This window comes from Trichechus manatus, unplaced genomic scaffold (assembly GCF_000243295.1).
Source record: "Trichechus manatus latirostris isolate Lorelei unplaced genomic scaffold, TriManLat1.0 scaffold00003, whole genome shotgun sequence".
NCBI classification, from domain to species: domain Eukaryota; kingdom Metazoa; phylum Chordata; class Mammalia; order Sirenia; family Trichechidae; genus Trichechus; species Trichechus manatus.
Genome location: NW_004443939.1, coordinates 34,381,704 through 34,395,534, shown reverse-complemented (window position 1 = coordinate 34,395,534; position 13,831 = coordinate 34,381,704). Strand labels below are relative to the sequence as shown.

General features: G+C 35.6%; 1 protein-coding gene across 2 annotated transcripts in view; it reads left to right on the top strand.

The window, feature by feature from the left end:
• The window catches only part of TTLL7 (tubulin tyrosine ligase like 7), a 166,100-nt gene that overhangs the window by 74,633 nt on the left and 77,636 nt on the right, over positions 1-13,831 (top strand). For both annotated transcript variants that reach the window (XM_004369093.3, XM_023731455.1), the window contains 3 exons: positions 1,272-1,430; positions 8,318-8,534; positions 11,569-11,733. In XM_004369093.3, coding sequence (XP_004369150.1) covers positions 1,272-1,430; positions 8,318-8,534; positions 11,569-11,733 — 541 coding nt within the window. The remainder of the gene's footprint in view (positions 1-1,271; positions 1,431-8,317; positions 8,535-11,568; positions 11,734-13,831) is intronic.

The window sequence follows — 13,831 nt, the reverse complement described above, 5'->3', positions numbered from 1 at the left end:
TGTGGGGTCACTATGAGTCAGAATCGACTCGACAGCAGCGGGTTTTATATAATCCCTAACTTAGGTCTTAAATAAGCAGCCTAATTTGTAGCAAATACAAAAACATCAGGATATTTTTGTCTTAGTCATCTAGGGCTGCTCTAACAGAAATACCGTGAGTGGATGGCTTTAACAAAGAGAAATTTATTTCCTCACAGTTAAAGTAGGCTAAAAGTCAGGGCATCAGCTCCAGGGGAAGGCTTTTTCTTTCTCTTGGCCTTCTCATCAGTGTTCCCCTGGACTAGGCTTCTTGGTGCAGGGACCTCTGTCCAAAGGATGTGCTCTGCTCCTGGCACTGCTTTCTTGATGGTATGAGGTCCCCAACTCTCTGCTTGCTTCCCTTTCCTTTTATCTCTTGAGAGATAAATGGTGGTGCAGGCCACACCCCAGGGAAACTCCCTTTACATTGGATGTGACCTGGGTAAGGGTGGTGTTACAATCCCATCCTAATCCTCTTTAACATAAAATTACAATCACAAAATGGAGGCCAACCACACAATACTGGGAATCATGGCCCGGCCAAATTGATACACACATTTTTGGGGGGACATAATTCAATCCATGACAGACATTTTAGCCAAAAACCAAAAATATAGGTAGTCCATATAAAGAAAATCCTTACTACCTCAGAGACCTCATATGGCTTTCTCAGAGAAGTAGTTAAAATCTAAAAACCGCTGGAGGAGAAGGCAGCCAAAAAGTGCTCCCTAATGGTGACACCTAGAAAACTCAAAATCATCTTTAAAAAGTAAGGTAAATAGCATTGGACCTCGAACCATTCCCTACACCCCACACCCATCCCTGAGGCGGGGTTGATGACTTCTTCCACATGGTACTTTACCTTATATGCCGTTGTTGCACCTATCACATTGTTGTGTAATTGCTAGTCTATCTGTAAATTCCTGGGGGCAGAGACTATATTAATTTATCTTAATATCCCCAGGGCCTAATACCTAGTATAGACTCAAATATTTTCTCTAGTGATGTGTAAACTTCACAAAGGTAGAGATTTTTGTCTTATTTTTTTCACTGGTGTATTCCCAGGGTCTAGAACAGTACCTAGCACATAATGGGTGCTTAACAGGCATTTACTGAATGGGTCGGTAGGTGAATGAATGCATAAAGGAATGGAGGGAATTTAAATCTTTGTAGGAAATGTCAATAACACAGAGAAAGAAAATTTAAGAAAAGTTTGAATAGAAATTATTTTCCATATTATCTCTAATTTACAGAATGATAAAGTCTCGGCCTCTGGATTATACCTTTGTTCCTCGAACATGGATTTTCCCTGCTGAATATACACAATTTCAGAATTATGTGAAAGAATTGAAGAAAAAACGGAAGCAGAAAACTTTTATAGTAAAACCAGCTAATGGCGCAATGGGTCATGGGTAGGTTTATTTTACCTGGAAATATTCAAACAAACAAACCTGAAGAAAGAGTAAATGTGAGCAATTGCTCATGGTTGCATAGCAGTATGAAAAAAAAATAATAAAATAGGTTTCTAAGTATCGGTATTACAAAGCTAAGTGTTTAATGAGCCCTTCTTTTTTACCTTGTCCCACAGGCTTTGGTAATTCAATTTAAAAGTTAAACCAATAGGTTGTGAGACTTTAATGAGAGCTTATAAGATAGGAAAAAAGTTATTTCCTAATGTTTTTAAACTTAAGATTTGCATTTATAATTTAGAGTAAGTTTAGAGAGTAAAATTAGTTGATATAATAGAGTTAAATTAGCTTGGAGAAAAAAGGGAAATGGGAATCACTCTTTTTATAACTAGAAATCTTGAAGAAAACTATGTATCTTCTTTGCTTTGCAATTTTTTTTCTTTATGTAGCCATGGTAATTGGATTGAAAATGAGTAGAACACATTTTAAGCTGCAGTGTTGAGAACTAGACATGTTAGCTGAGAATAGAATGTGAAACTTAATATTCCTGTTTCCTTTTACTTTCTTATGTTTAGTTAATTTTCTGCAGTGCATTTCTTCAAAGAAAATATGGCTTAGACTACTTTTAATAAAAAAGGCATGAAGGCATGAATATTTTAATCTTTGATTTAAAATGCTGTGGAGGGAAAAAGATACTTGGAAATCTACCTACCGTATAATTTATTATTCAACAAATTTCCTTTGAACTTTTAATCAGAAGTTAACAGTTTTATCACATATTATTTTTAACTGTAGGTTAGTCATTTAGAAGTAAACAACCAGTAGTGTTAGTGGGGATTTTATGGTGATTGTTTAATGTACAGTTGGCTTTCTATATGTTACTGTCAAAGGAAATTTTATAATGGGGGATAATTGAAATTCACCATTTTAGTGTTAAGACATTCATATTTAGCAAAGAAAAAAATTTGTCATGAATATTTGCTTTAAATAAGCAAAACTCTTCTGATTTGTTTTGATGTCAGTGTAAAAAAATAGGTGGAAAAGCAGGTAACTGAAAGGGCATTCAGTGTTGCCAGGGCTTTTCTCATACTGCATTAGTGCCCAGGTAAAGGACATCTCTCTCATCTGTTGAGTATACCTATTTACGTGCTGATCTTCTGTCTAGTTGTCTGTCCATTATTGAAAGTGAGATATTGAAGGCTCTATTACTGTTGAAGTGTCTAGTTCTCCGTTCAGTTCTGTCAGTTTTTGCTGGATCTATTTTGAAGCCTTGTTCATATGTGTTTATAATTGTTTTATCTTCTTGATGGATTGATATTTTAGAATCATTGTATAATATCCTTCCTTGTCTCTTGTAATAATTTTTTTCTTAAAGTCTATTTTGTCTGATATAGCGATTTCAGCTCTCTTTTGGTGACTGTTTACACGGGATGTCTTTTCTATCCTTTCACTTTCAACCTATTGTGTCTTTGGATCTAAAGTGAGTTTTAGAATATAGTTGGATCATGTTTTTATTCATTCATTCTACCAAAGCCTCCCTTTTAATTGGAGAGTTTAACCCATTTAATTGGAGAGTTTAACCCATTTACATTTTATGTAAGGAGCCCTGGTGTTGCAAAGGTTAATCGCTCAGCTGTTGACAGAAAGGTCAGCGGTTCGAACCCACTGGCGATTCCACAGGTGAAAAGACCTGGCAGTCTGCTCCCATAAAGATTACAGCCTGGGAAACACTATGGGGCAGTTCTACTCAGGACTTATTTCTGCCATTTTGCTATTTGTTTTATATGTCAATGTCATTTTTGTTCCTCAATTCTTCCATTAATGCCTTCTTTAGTGTTAGATATTTTCTACTGTACCATTTGAATATACTCTTATTTCTCTTGCTACATATTTTTAATTATTTTCTCAATTTATAACAATCTGATTCAGATTGATACCATCTTAGTCTTAATGTTGTTGCTATTAGCTGCTGTTGAGTCGGTTCTGACTCATAGTGACCCTTTGTACAACAGAACTAAACACTCACTGGACCTGCTCCATCCTCACAAATGTTGCTGTATTTGAGCCCATTGATGCAGCCCCTGTGTCAGTCCGTCTCACTGAAGGTCTTCCTCTTTTTCACTGACCCTTGATTTTACCAAGCATGATGTCCCTCTCCAGGGACTGGTCCCTCCTGATAATATGTCCAAAGTACATGAGACAAGGTCTTGCCATCTTTGCTTCTAAGGAACATTCTGGCTGTACTTCTTCTAAGACGGATTTGTTAGTTCTTCCGGCAGTCTGTGGTGTATTCAATATTCTTCACCAACACCGTAATTCAAAGGCATTGATTCTTCTGCAGTCATCTGTATTCATTGTCCAGATTTTGCATGCATGTGAGGTGATTGAAAATGCCATGGCTTTGGTCAGGCACACTTTTTTCCTCTAAGTGGCATCTTTGCTTTTTAACACTATAAAGAGGTGTTTTGCAGTGGGTTTGTCCAGTGCAATACGTTGTTTGGTTTATTGACTGCTGCTTGCATGGGTGTTGATTGTGGATACAAGTAAAATGAAATCCTTGACAATTTCAATATTTTCTCCTTTTATCATGATGTTGCTTGTAGGTCTAGTTGTGAGGATTTTTGTTTTCTTTATGTTGAGGTATAATCCATACTGAAGGCTGTATTCTTTGATCTTCATCATAAGTACTTCAAGTCCTCTTCACTTTTAGCAAGCAAGATTGTGTCATCTGTATATCGTGGGTTGTTAATGAGTCTTCCTCCAATCCTGATGTCACCTTCTTCATATAGTCCAGCTTCTCAAATTATTTGCTCAGCATACGATTGAGTAAGTATGGTGAAAGGATACAACGCTGATGCACAACTTTTCTGATTTTAAACCACTCAGTATTCCTTTGTTCCATTGGAAAGACTGCCTCTTGGTGTATGCACAGGTTCCTCATGAGCACAATTAAGTGTTCTGGTATTCCCATTCTTCACAATGTTATCCATAATTTGTTGTGATCCACACAGTTGAATGCCTTTGCATAGTCAATAAAACACAGGTGAACATCTTTCTGGTATTCTCTGCTTTCAGCCAAGATCCATCTGACATTAGCAGTGATATCCCTCATTCCACATCCTGTTCTGAATCTGGCTTGAATTTCTGGCAGTTCCCTGTCGATGTACTGCTGTAACCATTTTTGAGTTTATCTTCCAGATTTGTGTGATATTAATGATATTGTTCAATAATTTCAGCATTCTGTTGGATCACCTTTCTTTGGAATGGGAACAAATATGGATTTTTTCCAGTGGATTGGCCAGGCAGCTGTCTTGCAAATTTCTTGGCATAGATAAGTGAGCATTTCCAGCGCTGCATTCATTTGTTGAAACGTCTCAATTGGTATTCTGTCAATTCCTGGAGCCTTGTTTTTCGCCAGTGCCTTCAGTGCAACTTAGACTTCCTTCAGTACCACTGGATCTTGATGATATGCTACCTCCCAAAATGGCTGAATGTTGACAAATTATTTTTGGTACAGTGACTCTGTATTCCTTTCATCTTCTTTTGATGCTTCCTGTGGCATTCAATATTTTTTCCACAGAATCTTTCAATATTGCAACTGGAAGGTTGAAGTTTTTCATTTCTTACATGTTGGGAAATGCTGAGTGTGTTTTTCCCTTTTGGTTTTCTAGCTCTGGGTGTTTGCACATTTCATTATAATACTTTACTTTGTCTTCTAGAGCCGCCTTTTGAAATCTGTTCAGCTCTTTTACTTCATCATTTCTTCCTTTGGCTTTAGCTACTCTGTTTTAAGAGCAGTTTTCATAATTCTTTCTGACATCTATTTTGTCTTTTTTTCTTTCTTGTCTTTTTAATTATCTTTGGCTTTCTTCACACATGATATCCTTGATGTCATCCCACACCTCGTCTGGTCTTTGGTCATTAGTGTTCAATATGTCAAATCTATTCTTGAGATGGTCTCTAAATTCAGGTGGGATATACTCAAGGTTGTACTTTGGCTCTCATGGACTTGTTTTAATTTTGTCCTGCTTCAACTTGAACTTGCACAGGAGTAATTGATGGTCTGTTTTGCAGTCTGCCCCTGGCCTTGTTCTCACTGATGAGACTGAGCTTCTACATCATCTCTTTCCACAGATGTAGTCAATTTGATTTCATCTGACAAAGTCCACGTGTATAATTGCCATTTATATTGTTGAAGAAAGATATTTTCAGCAAATAAGTCATTGGTTTTGCAAATTCTACCATGGGATCTCTGGCATCATTTCTATCACCATGGCCATAGTTTCCAACTACTTATCTTTCTTCTTTGTTTCCAACATTTGCAATCCTGTCACCAGTAATTAGTAATGTGCCTTGATTGCATGTACTATGGTTGCTTGAGTGTTGCTGTGATGCTGGAAACTATGACACCAGTATTTCAAATACCAACAGGGTCACCCATGATGAACAGGTTTTCACCACTCATCTGTATCTCAGTAGTATACAAAACCTTTGCTCCTACATATCTCTGCCTGCTCCCATGTTGTTATTGTCACCAATTACATTTTTATGCATAATGTGTCCATTAGCATAGATTTATAATTATTGTTTTATGTTTTTGTCTTTTAAATCATATAAGAAAAACAAGGAGTTACAAACCAAAAATGCATTAATACTGACTTTTATATTTACCTGTGTAGTTACCTTTACTGGTGTTCTTTATTTCTTTTTGTGGATTTGAGTTAGTGTATAGTGTCCTTTCATTTCAGCCTGAATGACTCCCTTTAGCATTTCTTGTAGGAACAGTTCTACTGGTGACATACTCTCAGTTTGTGATTATCTGAGAATGTCTTGATTTTTTCATCATTTTTGAAAGATAGCTTTGCTGAATGTAGAATTCCTGGTTAAGTTTATTTTTTGTGTCTTTCAGCATTTTAAATATGTCATCCCACTGCCTTTTGGCACCCATGCTTTTTGATGAGAAATCAGCTGTTAATCTTGTTGATGATCCTACATGATGAGTCACTTCTCTTTTGCTGTTTTCAAGATGGTCTTTTTGTCTTGGCTTTCAACAGTTGTATTATAATGTGCCTCAGTGTGGATCTCTTTGAGTTTACCCTACTTGGACTTCATTGAGCTTCTTGGATGTGTAAATTAATTGTTTTTCATTAAATTGAGAAATTTTTGACCATTATTTCCTCAGATATTCTCTTATTCTTTCTCTCTCTTCTCTTCTTCTGGGAGTCTAATTATGCACATGTTGGTCTGCTTGATGGTGTCCCATAGATCTCTTAGTCTATGTACATTTTTCTTCATTCTTTTTTCTTACTACTCCTCAGATAGGATAATCTCAACTGACCTATCTTTAAGTTTGCTGATTCTTTCTTCTACCTGCCCAAATCTGCTGTTGAGCTCTCTTGTGAATTTTTCATTTCAGTTATTCTACTTTTCAACTTTAGAATTTCTATTTAGTTCTTTTTTTATTTTACAATTTATGTCTCTTTATTGATATTCTGTATTTGGTGAAACATCATTCTTATGATTTTCTTTAGTTCTTTGCGCATGTTTTCCTTTAGCTTTTTGAGCCTATTTAAAGTAAGCTGAATATCTGGGCTTCTTCAGGAACAATATGGGCTGTGTTTCTTTGCGTGCCTCATAATTCTTTGTTGAAACTGGACATTTTAAATATTAAAATGTTGCAACTCTGGAAATCAGAGTCTCCTCCCTTCTCAGTGTTTGTTGTTGTTGCTTGTTGTAGTTCTTTTAGTTGCTTACTTGTTTAGTGACTTTTCTGAACTAATTTTGTAAAGTTTGTATTCTTTGTTGCGTGTGGTCACTAAAATCTGTTAGAATAATGGTATGCTAGCCATTGAATAGAGCCCTGGTGGTGCAGTGGTTAACAGCTTGGCTGCTAACCAAAAAGTTGGCAGTTTGAATCCACCGGCGACTCCTTGGAAACCCTATGGGGCAGCTCTACTCTGCTGTATATGGCCGCGATGAGTTAGAATTGACTCAATGGCACCAGGCTAGTGATTGAACACATATGTCCTTAAATCCATGGAACCAGGGGGGAGAAAAGAAGAATCTTCTAGTCTTTTAGATGGGTTCTGTGTATGTGTTGGGGTATACCTTCAATACTCAGACAGGCAGTTTACAACTCTGTCTTAGCCTTCACTTCCTGCTTGTATGGAGCCTGAAGATCATACAGAGGTGAGAGTGTGGAGCCTTTTCAGGTCTTTCCTGAGCACGTGTCAAGCTCTGTGCATGTTTGTGGCCTTCTAGATTCTAAGGAATATGTCAGAGCTTTTCAAAGCCATTATTCCCCAAAAGTTCTCATTCTTCAGCCTTTCCTCCATCTTTTTGGTTAATCTTGTTTGCTCCAACAGTTGTTACCTAGGAAACAGAGACTAATACATTTACCTTTAAATATTGTCAGTAGTTGCTCCTTGGGTAGCTGACTCAGCATTAGGAGAGTTCTGTGTTAGGCAAGATAAAAGCCAGTCCTTTGAGGTCCTCCAGGGAGCCCCCAGATAGATTAAAAACAAGCAAATGCAAGAATAAGGTCCATTTTGCTTCCTCCATAGTTGTTAAGGCCACTGATGACCTGGGGAGTGGGGGATGGGATTAGGGTAAATTAAAATGCTCCATAGCTCTTTTATGCAGATTCAGCTGTTTTTGTTTTTGATTTTTATTAAGCATTTCCTGGTTGTTGTAAGCTTTTGGTTAGTTTCCAGAATTCTGAAAAAGTTGATTCTGACAGTTTTTGTTAGTTTATTTGTTGCTTTTGTAGAGAGACAGACTTTTGGAGTTTCCCACTATGCCATTTTTCTGTTGAGTATATATATAACATTGTTTTTAAACATCTTGGCTCCATATTGTATTAACCTTTTTATTCTTTTCATTAAATTTAGGATTTCTTTGATAAGAAATGGTGACAAACTTCCATCTCAGGACCATTTGATTGTACAGGAATACATTGAAAAGCCTTTTCTAATGGAAGGTTACAAGTTTGATTTGCGAATTTATATTCTGGTAACATCATGTGATCCACTAAAGATATTTTTGTACCATGATGGACTTGTGCGAATGGGAACAGAGAAGTACATACCACCTAATGAATCCAATTTGGTAGGTATACCAGACAGAATTTATGATTTCATTCAGTTGTTCAACCTGTAGTTTTAAAGAACATATTGTGTATAAAGACTATATGAGTCAAAGTCACTGCTGTCAGGTTTTTATGGTTTAAAAGAAGTGAATACAGAAAGAAGACTAATTCTAACTTACAGGAAGCTTTGTGAAAGTTAGAAAAAAGGTTGTCTTCTCCAGGGAAGCTAATTAGGAAAAAGTGCCCCTTTAGGTGCTGTGGGCACAAAACTGAATTTCAAAGTACACATCTATATGCAGTGATCCTGTATAGAAATGACTATTATAAATGAAAAGTGATATGCCATTGAGAAATGCAGATAAAATGTTATGGAGTTGAGTATAGGGATCATTTGTGTTCAGTTCCTCATGGAGAAGGTGACATTTTAGTAGGCTTGTATAATAGATAGGATTTGAACATGTTGAGATGTGGGAGAAAGTACATGAAACAGAATAAACAAAAGTACCAGCAAAACAGAGTTATTAATTTTTATTGGAAAGAAAAGAGAAGATTGTAAATTTACACTGACCAAATACGAAGTAAAGACATAAATTAGCAGTTTGTGTGCATTTTAAAATCTATTAAATGGAGGCATTTGTAGATATTTTTCCATTAAGAATTTCATCATGTAGCCATAACATATTGATGAAAGTTATAACTATAATTCATCATGAAAGTGATAAACTATGATTTACAGTTTATGAAAGTCAAATTATAACTTATTATCCATTGTTAAAACTTTAGTTAACCTCTAGTCTTATTTTTGCATCTGGTAATTATAGTAAAATTACGATTAATTATTTTTTCTCATTTTATCAAAGGCATGATTATTGTTCTCCCCCAGTATATGCTACCATTAACTTCATTAAAAGTGGTTATATTTTCAAATTAAATAATGATTTGTCATAAATGTTGTTATGTTCAATAAACTGAAAATGTTGTAAACTTTGCAAAGGAGGAATAAGAGAACTGTCAAACTTTTCACAGGAAAGGAAGATAGAAGAAAGCAACATGTCTTTAAAGGTCGTAAGGTCCTAAGGTGTGAATATATTCAGTCACACAGTAATGTTGGAACTCTGTGATGGTCTGGCATTGTGCTGGTTTTGGAGAAACAGAAGCCAAGACAGATACAGTGTTTGACCTCACAGAACCAACAGTCTCCTTAGAGAGGCAGAGAATATAATAAGCAATTATGATACTTTTTGATAAGTGTGATGCCCTAAGAAACTGAGGTTGGTATGGCAGCTCATAGTAGGGTATTTATATAAAAATTAAATATTGATAAACTAGATATAAACAGATAATGAGAAATAAGGAGATCATAAGAAAGAGAATGTCAAACACTGAAATATAATAAACGTACATTTTTCGCTGCCAGTGTAGAAATCCAGAAATCCTTGAGAAGTTTTGTGTACCAATTCAGTATATCAAGCCTATATGCTGAAAAAATCGGGTTTAGAATAGTTATATCATTTTTATCTCCTGCATATTGCTATATGGTTCATAGCTCCCTTCACTTCTCCTTATGACAAATAACCACCTGGCAGTGAACGGCTTAGAATAGGATTTTGTCAAGGTAGTCACAAAACTAGAATTTACAACCCCTCTTAAAAAAAAAAAGCTTTAAGGAAAGTTAAAAATTCCATTTCTTACTCACTTTTTCACTATAATAGTTTGTGTTCTTATTTCTGATATAGTTTATTTTAAGAAATTCTTGCCAAATGGAGAGAGCTCCTCAAACAATAATTTTCCAACCTTTTTTTAAATTGAAGAAAAATTCATACTTTAGAGCCCAGAAAATATTATAGTTTGATTAATTTCCTTTTTTAATTTAAATCAAGCACTTAAAATTAGACAAGCAAAAAGTTTGTTCTTTCTTTTAAATATCACTTAATTTGAAGCTTTTTCTGAATTTCATGTAGACAGGTTCTGTGTCTGTCTTGCTCATCTTTGTACATAGTAAGTGCTTCTTAAATATTGTTTAATGAATGAAAGAATAAATTCTTAAATAGTGCTGAGCACATGGGTTAATAAACAATATATTACTCAAAAGATCAAATCTGTGGATTTGCTTCAAAGATTTCAATATCTTAAACCTGAGTAACTGCACTGATAATAATATATGATATGAATATAGTTGGTCGTTAACAAATATTAACAAATAGAAATTACAACAATCAGGTGGATAAAGTAATATTCACTTTGATGCAACATTGCAATCTAAAGGCATCTTTGAGAGTAGGATCATGAAGGCAGGAATTAAAGATGGACTTGATGAATGTTCGTGCTAGATTGGTAAGGAGCCACGAGATGTGTCTTAATTGACAACTGTGAGTTTTAGATTTTAGTTTCTTTTTCAAATTTATTGGCGGAAAACAGTATCAACAAGTATAATAATATGAAAAGAGTTAGACGTAAGAGCCTCAATATGGAGCACTATAATGTACTGTTAATCATGTAGACGTGTGTACAGTATTGTGGGGTGAATTCTATCTGCTGACTCTAAGTGCACTCTGTCTTGGTAAGGAGTTAAAGTGGCTTCTGAGTCAGCAGATGTTGTGCTTTGTAGCCTCACCTCTTGGTTTAAACTACTTGAGTTTTCACTTCTTATTTTTACTTCTTTGAAAAGAGGTAGAATGATTTCAGAAAATTCCTTTCCCACCACAAATTGGGGTAAAAACTGTAAGTGACCGAAATATGAAAATCAAACAAAAACAAACCAAGTGTATTTTTCTTGCTAAGCAATGTGTAGCTTCACGTTTTTGTTTACTCTCAATAGTCATACTAAAGGTTTTTTATGGTAGATATATTTTTGAATAGTGTATAAAAGTAACTCTGTAGATGAATACATTTTCAATCCTTTAAGGGAAATACTGTTTCATTTTTGAAAATTATGCAAGTAACCATGAAAATTTCAATTAGTATGTTTTAAATGTTAAAATTATCTTTAATCTTGGAATGCTCCTCACAGTTCTAGATTTTCACAGGTGATAACAACTTTGGTTGTTGTTGCAGACCCAGTTATACATGCATTTGACAAACTACTCTGTGAACAAGCATAATGAGCGTTTTGAACGGGATGAAACTGAAAACAAAGGCAGCAAGCGCTCCATCAAATGGTTTACAGAATTCCTACAAGCAAATCAACACGATGTTGCTAAGTTTTGGAGTGATATTTCAGTAAGACCATACAATTCCACAATTATAACTATCATTCTTCAGCATTCATTTAAAGGATAGTCAGGCATTGCAAATAAAGAAGAGATTACATCGAACTGGGTAGATAAAGAGGGTTTTCATGAATTGGAACTTGTGATGCAATTTGCTGAATAAGTTGGATGTTTACTGCTAGAGATGGGGGAGAGGAAATTCTGGGTAGACGGAAAAGCATAAGTAAAGCTGAGGAAGTATGAGCATAGTGCTAAGTGGTCCAGCTTGTCATATATGTTATTTGTGGGAGAGCTGTGGGGATTTACTTCTGAAAAGATAGGTGGAGGCCAAATTTAGGTCTGAAAAGCAAGGCTTAATTTGGTAGGCAGTAGGGATTCACTCAAATTTTAAGGCAAGAGAGTAATATAGCCAAAGACTATACATTTAAAAGACAAATCTGGCAATGGGTGTTGGAAGGATTAGAGTGAAGACCAAGAGCAGGTAGAGAGGGAATGTGGGAGTAAGAAGTAAGAATGGCCTGAATTGAATTACAGTGGAGCCTATGAGCATGTAAAAGAAGTGACAATGAGGTTAACATTGGGATTAATGTCAAGGATGGGGGAGAAGAAGTATTCGGAGATCCCTCTGCAGTTTTAAGCAGGATTTATAGGGAGAAGGGGGATGGCATTATTTGAAGTAGGGTAGGAAATAATTTATTTTGAGAAGAAGATGTAGAGCTTGGTTTTGAAGATGAGGGAAAAGAGTTTTATTTGTTCATTAATTAATTCATTAATTCAATCAGTGTTTATTGAATCCCTAGCATAAGCCTGGCTCTGGCTAAGAATTTCAATATTTATAAGACACAGCTCTAACCAGCACACAAATTGTTAATAAAATGCAGTATAGAAAGTACAATACAGGCATACATTGGATTCTGTGGGGAAGTAGAGGAACACCACATGTAGTAGCTTGCGGGTAAAGGAACACTTCCTGGAGGCATTGACACCTGAACAGAGTATTTTAAAGTCCATGAGGCTATGATGATATGTTTCACTTTAGACATGTTGAATTTGAAATGCTCTCTCAGGTAGAAAAGTCAAACAGGCAGCTAAAAGTATGTGTTTGGGGTTCAGCTGACAAAGCTATAGAAGTGGATGAAATTCAAAATGCTGAGCGAGAGAAAAGGGAACAAATCTGAGAAGATAACCTTGGTGAAGCAGATCCTTTATTGATCCTAGCAGAGGGATTCAAATGGTATTCAAAGTTAGGGTAGTGTGTCTATTGAAAGTACTTAATATGCTTAGGGCTATGTAATTTAGTTTAACTCTTTTTTGCAGGGGATGAATAGTATATAATTTAAATAAATCTATCGTGGAAAATGGTGATGGAAGTTCATGGTTGAGATTGATTTTCTCTAATTGAGAGAATAAATTGGAAACATCAGTATCATTATGTTTATTGATTTGTTGATTTTTTTTTTTAATCTAATTTTCTGTATCACAGGCTGTGGATCCAAATGTCTTTAGGTGCCAGACAAGTAACAAGAAGTGAAGTGGTCTGGATAGAAAAAAATTGGGTGTGCTGGGAACTGTGGTAATTTGAAGAGCGTGAGCAATCTCTCCAAAGGGGGTAGCCACCAGTCAGCATTGGCCTATTGGTGCCACGTGGTGTTTTAGGCCGATGTGGCTCATTCTTCTAATTCATCAAAAGAAGCCATAAATCTCCTGATTTATAAATGTTGACAACTAATACAAAATTTTGAAAAATGTAGTTGTTGCACCAAATATGTTTGTCAGCTGTATTTAGCCAGATGGCGCTAGTTTTTAACTTTCTATTATAGCTTCATGAGAGACTAACTACATCCACACTAGAAATTTGATTACAACAATGTTGTGTTTATCTATTTACTTTACCAAGGCCAATGTTCTGGAAATTCCAAAAAATATTCTAGTAATGTTAGCTGATATCATAGACAGTTAGAAACATCAAAGGAGTAAAACGAATTATTATTGGATGCTAGCTCATTGATCGGAGGTTACACAAGATGACACCAGGATGATTTAATGAATGGGTCATTTAATGACTATCACAATGGGACCAAGAAAGTTTTATATACTCTCCGGCATGC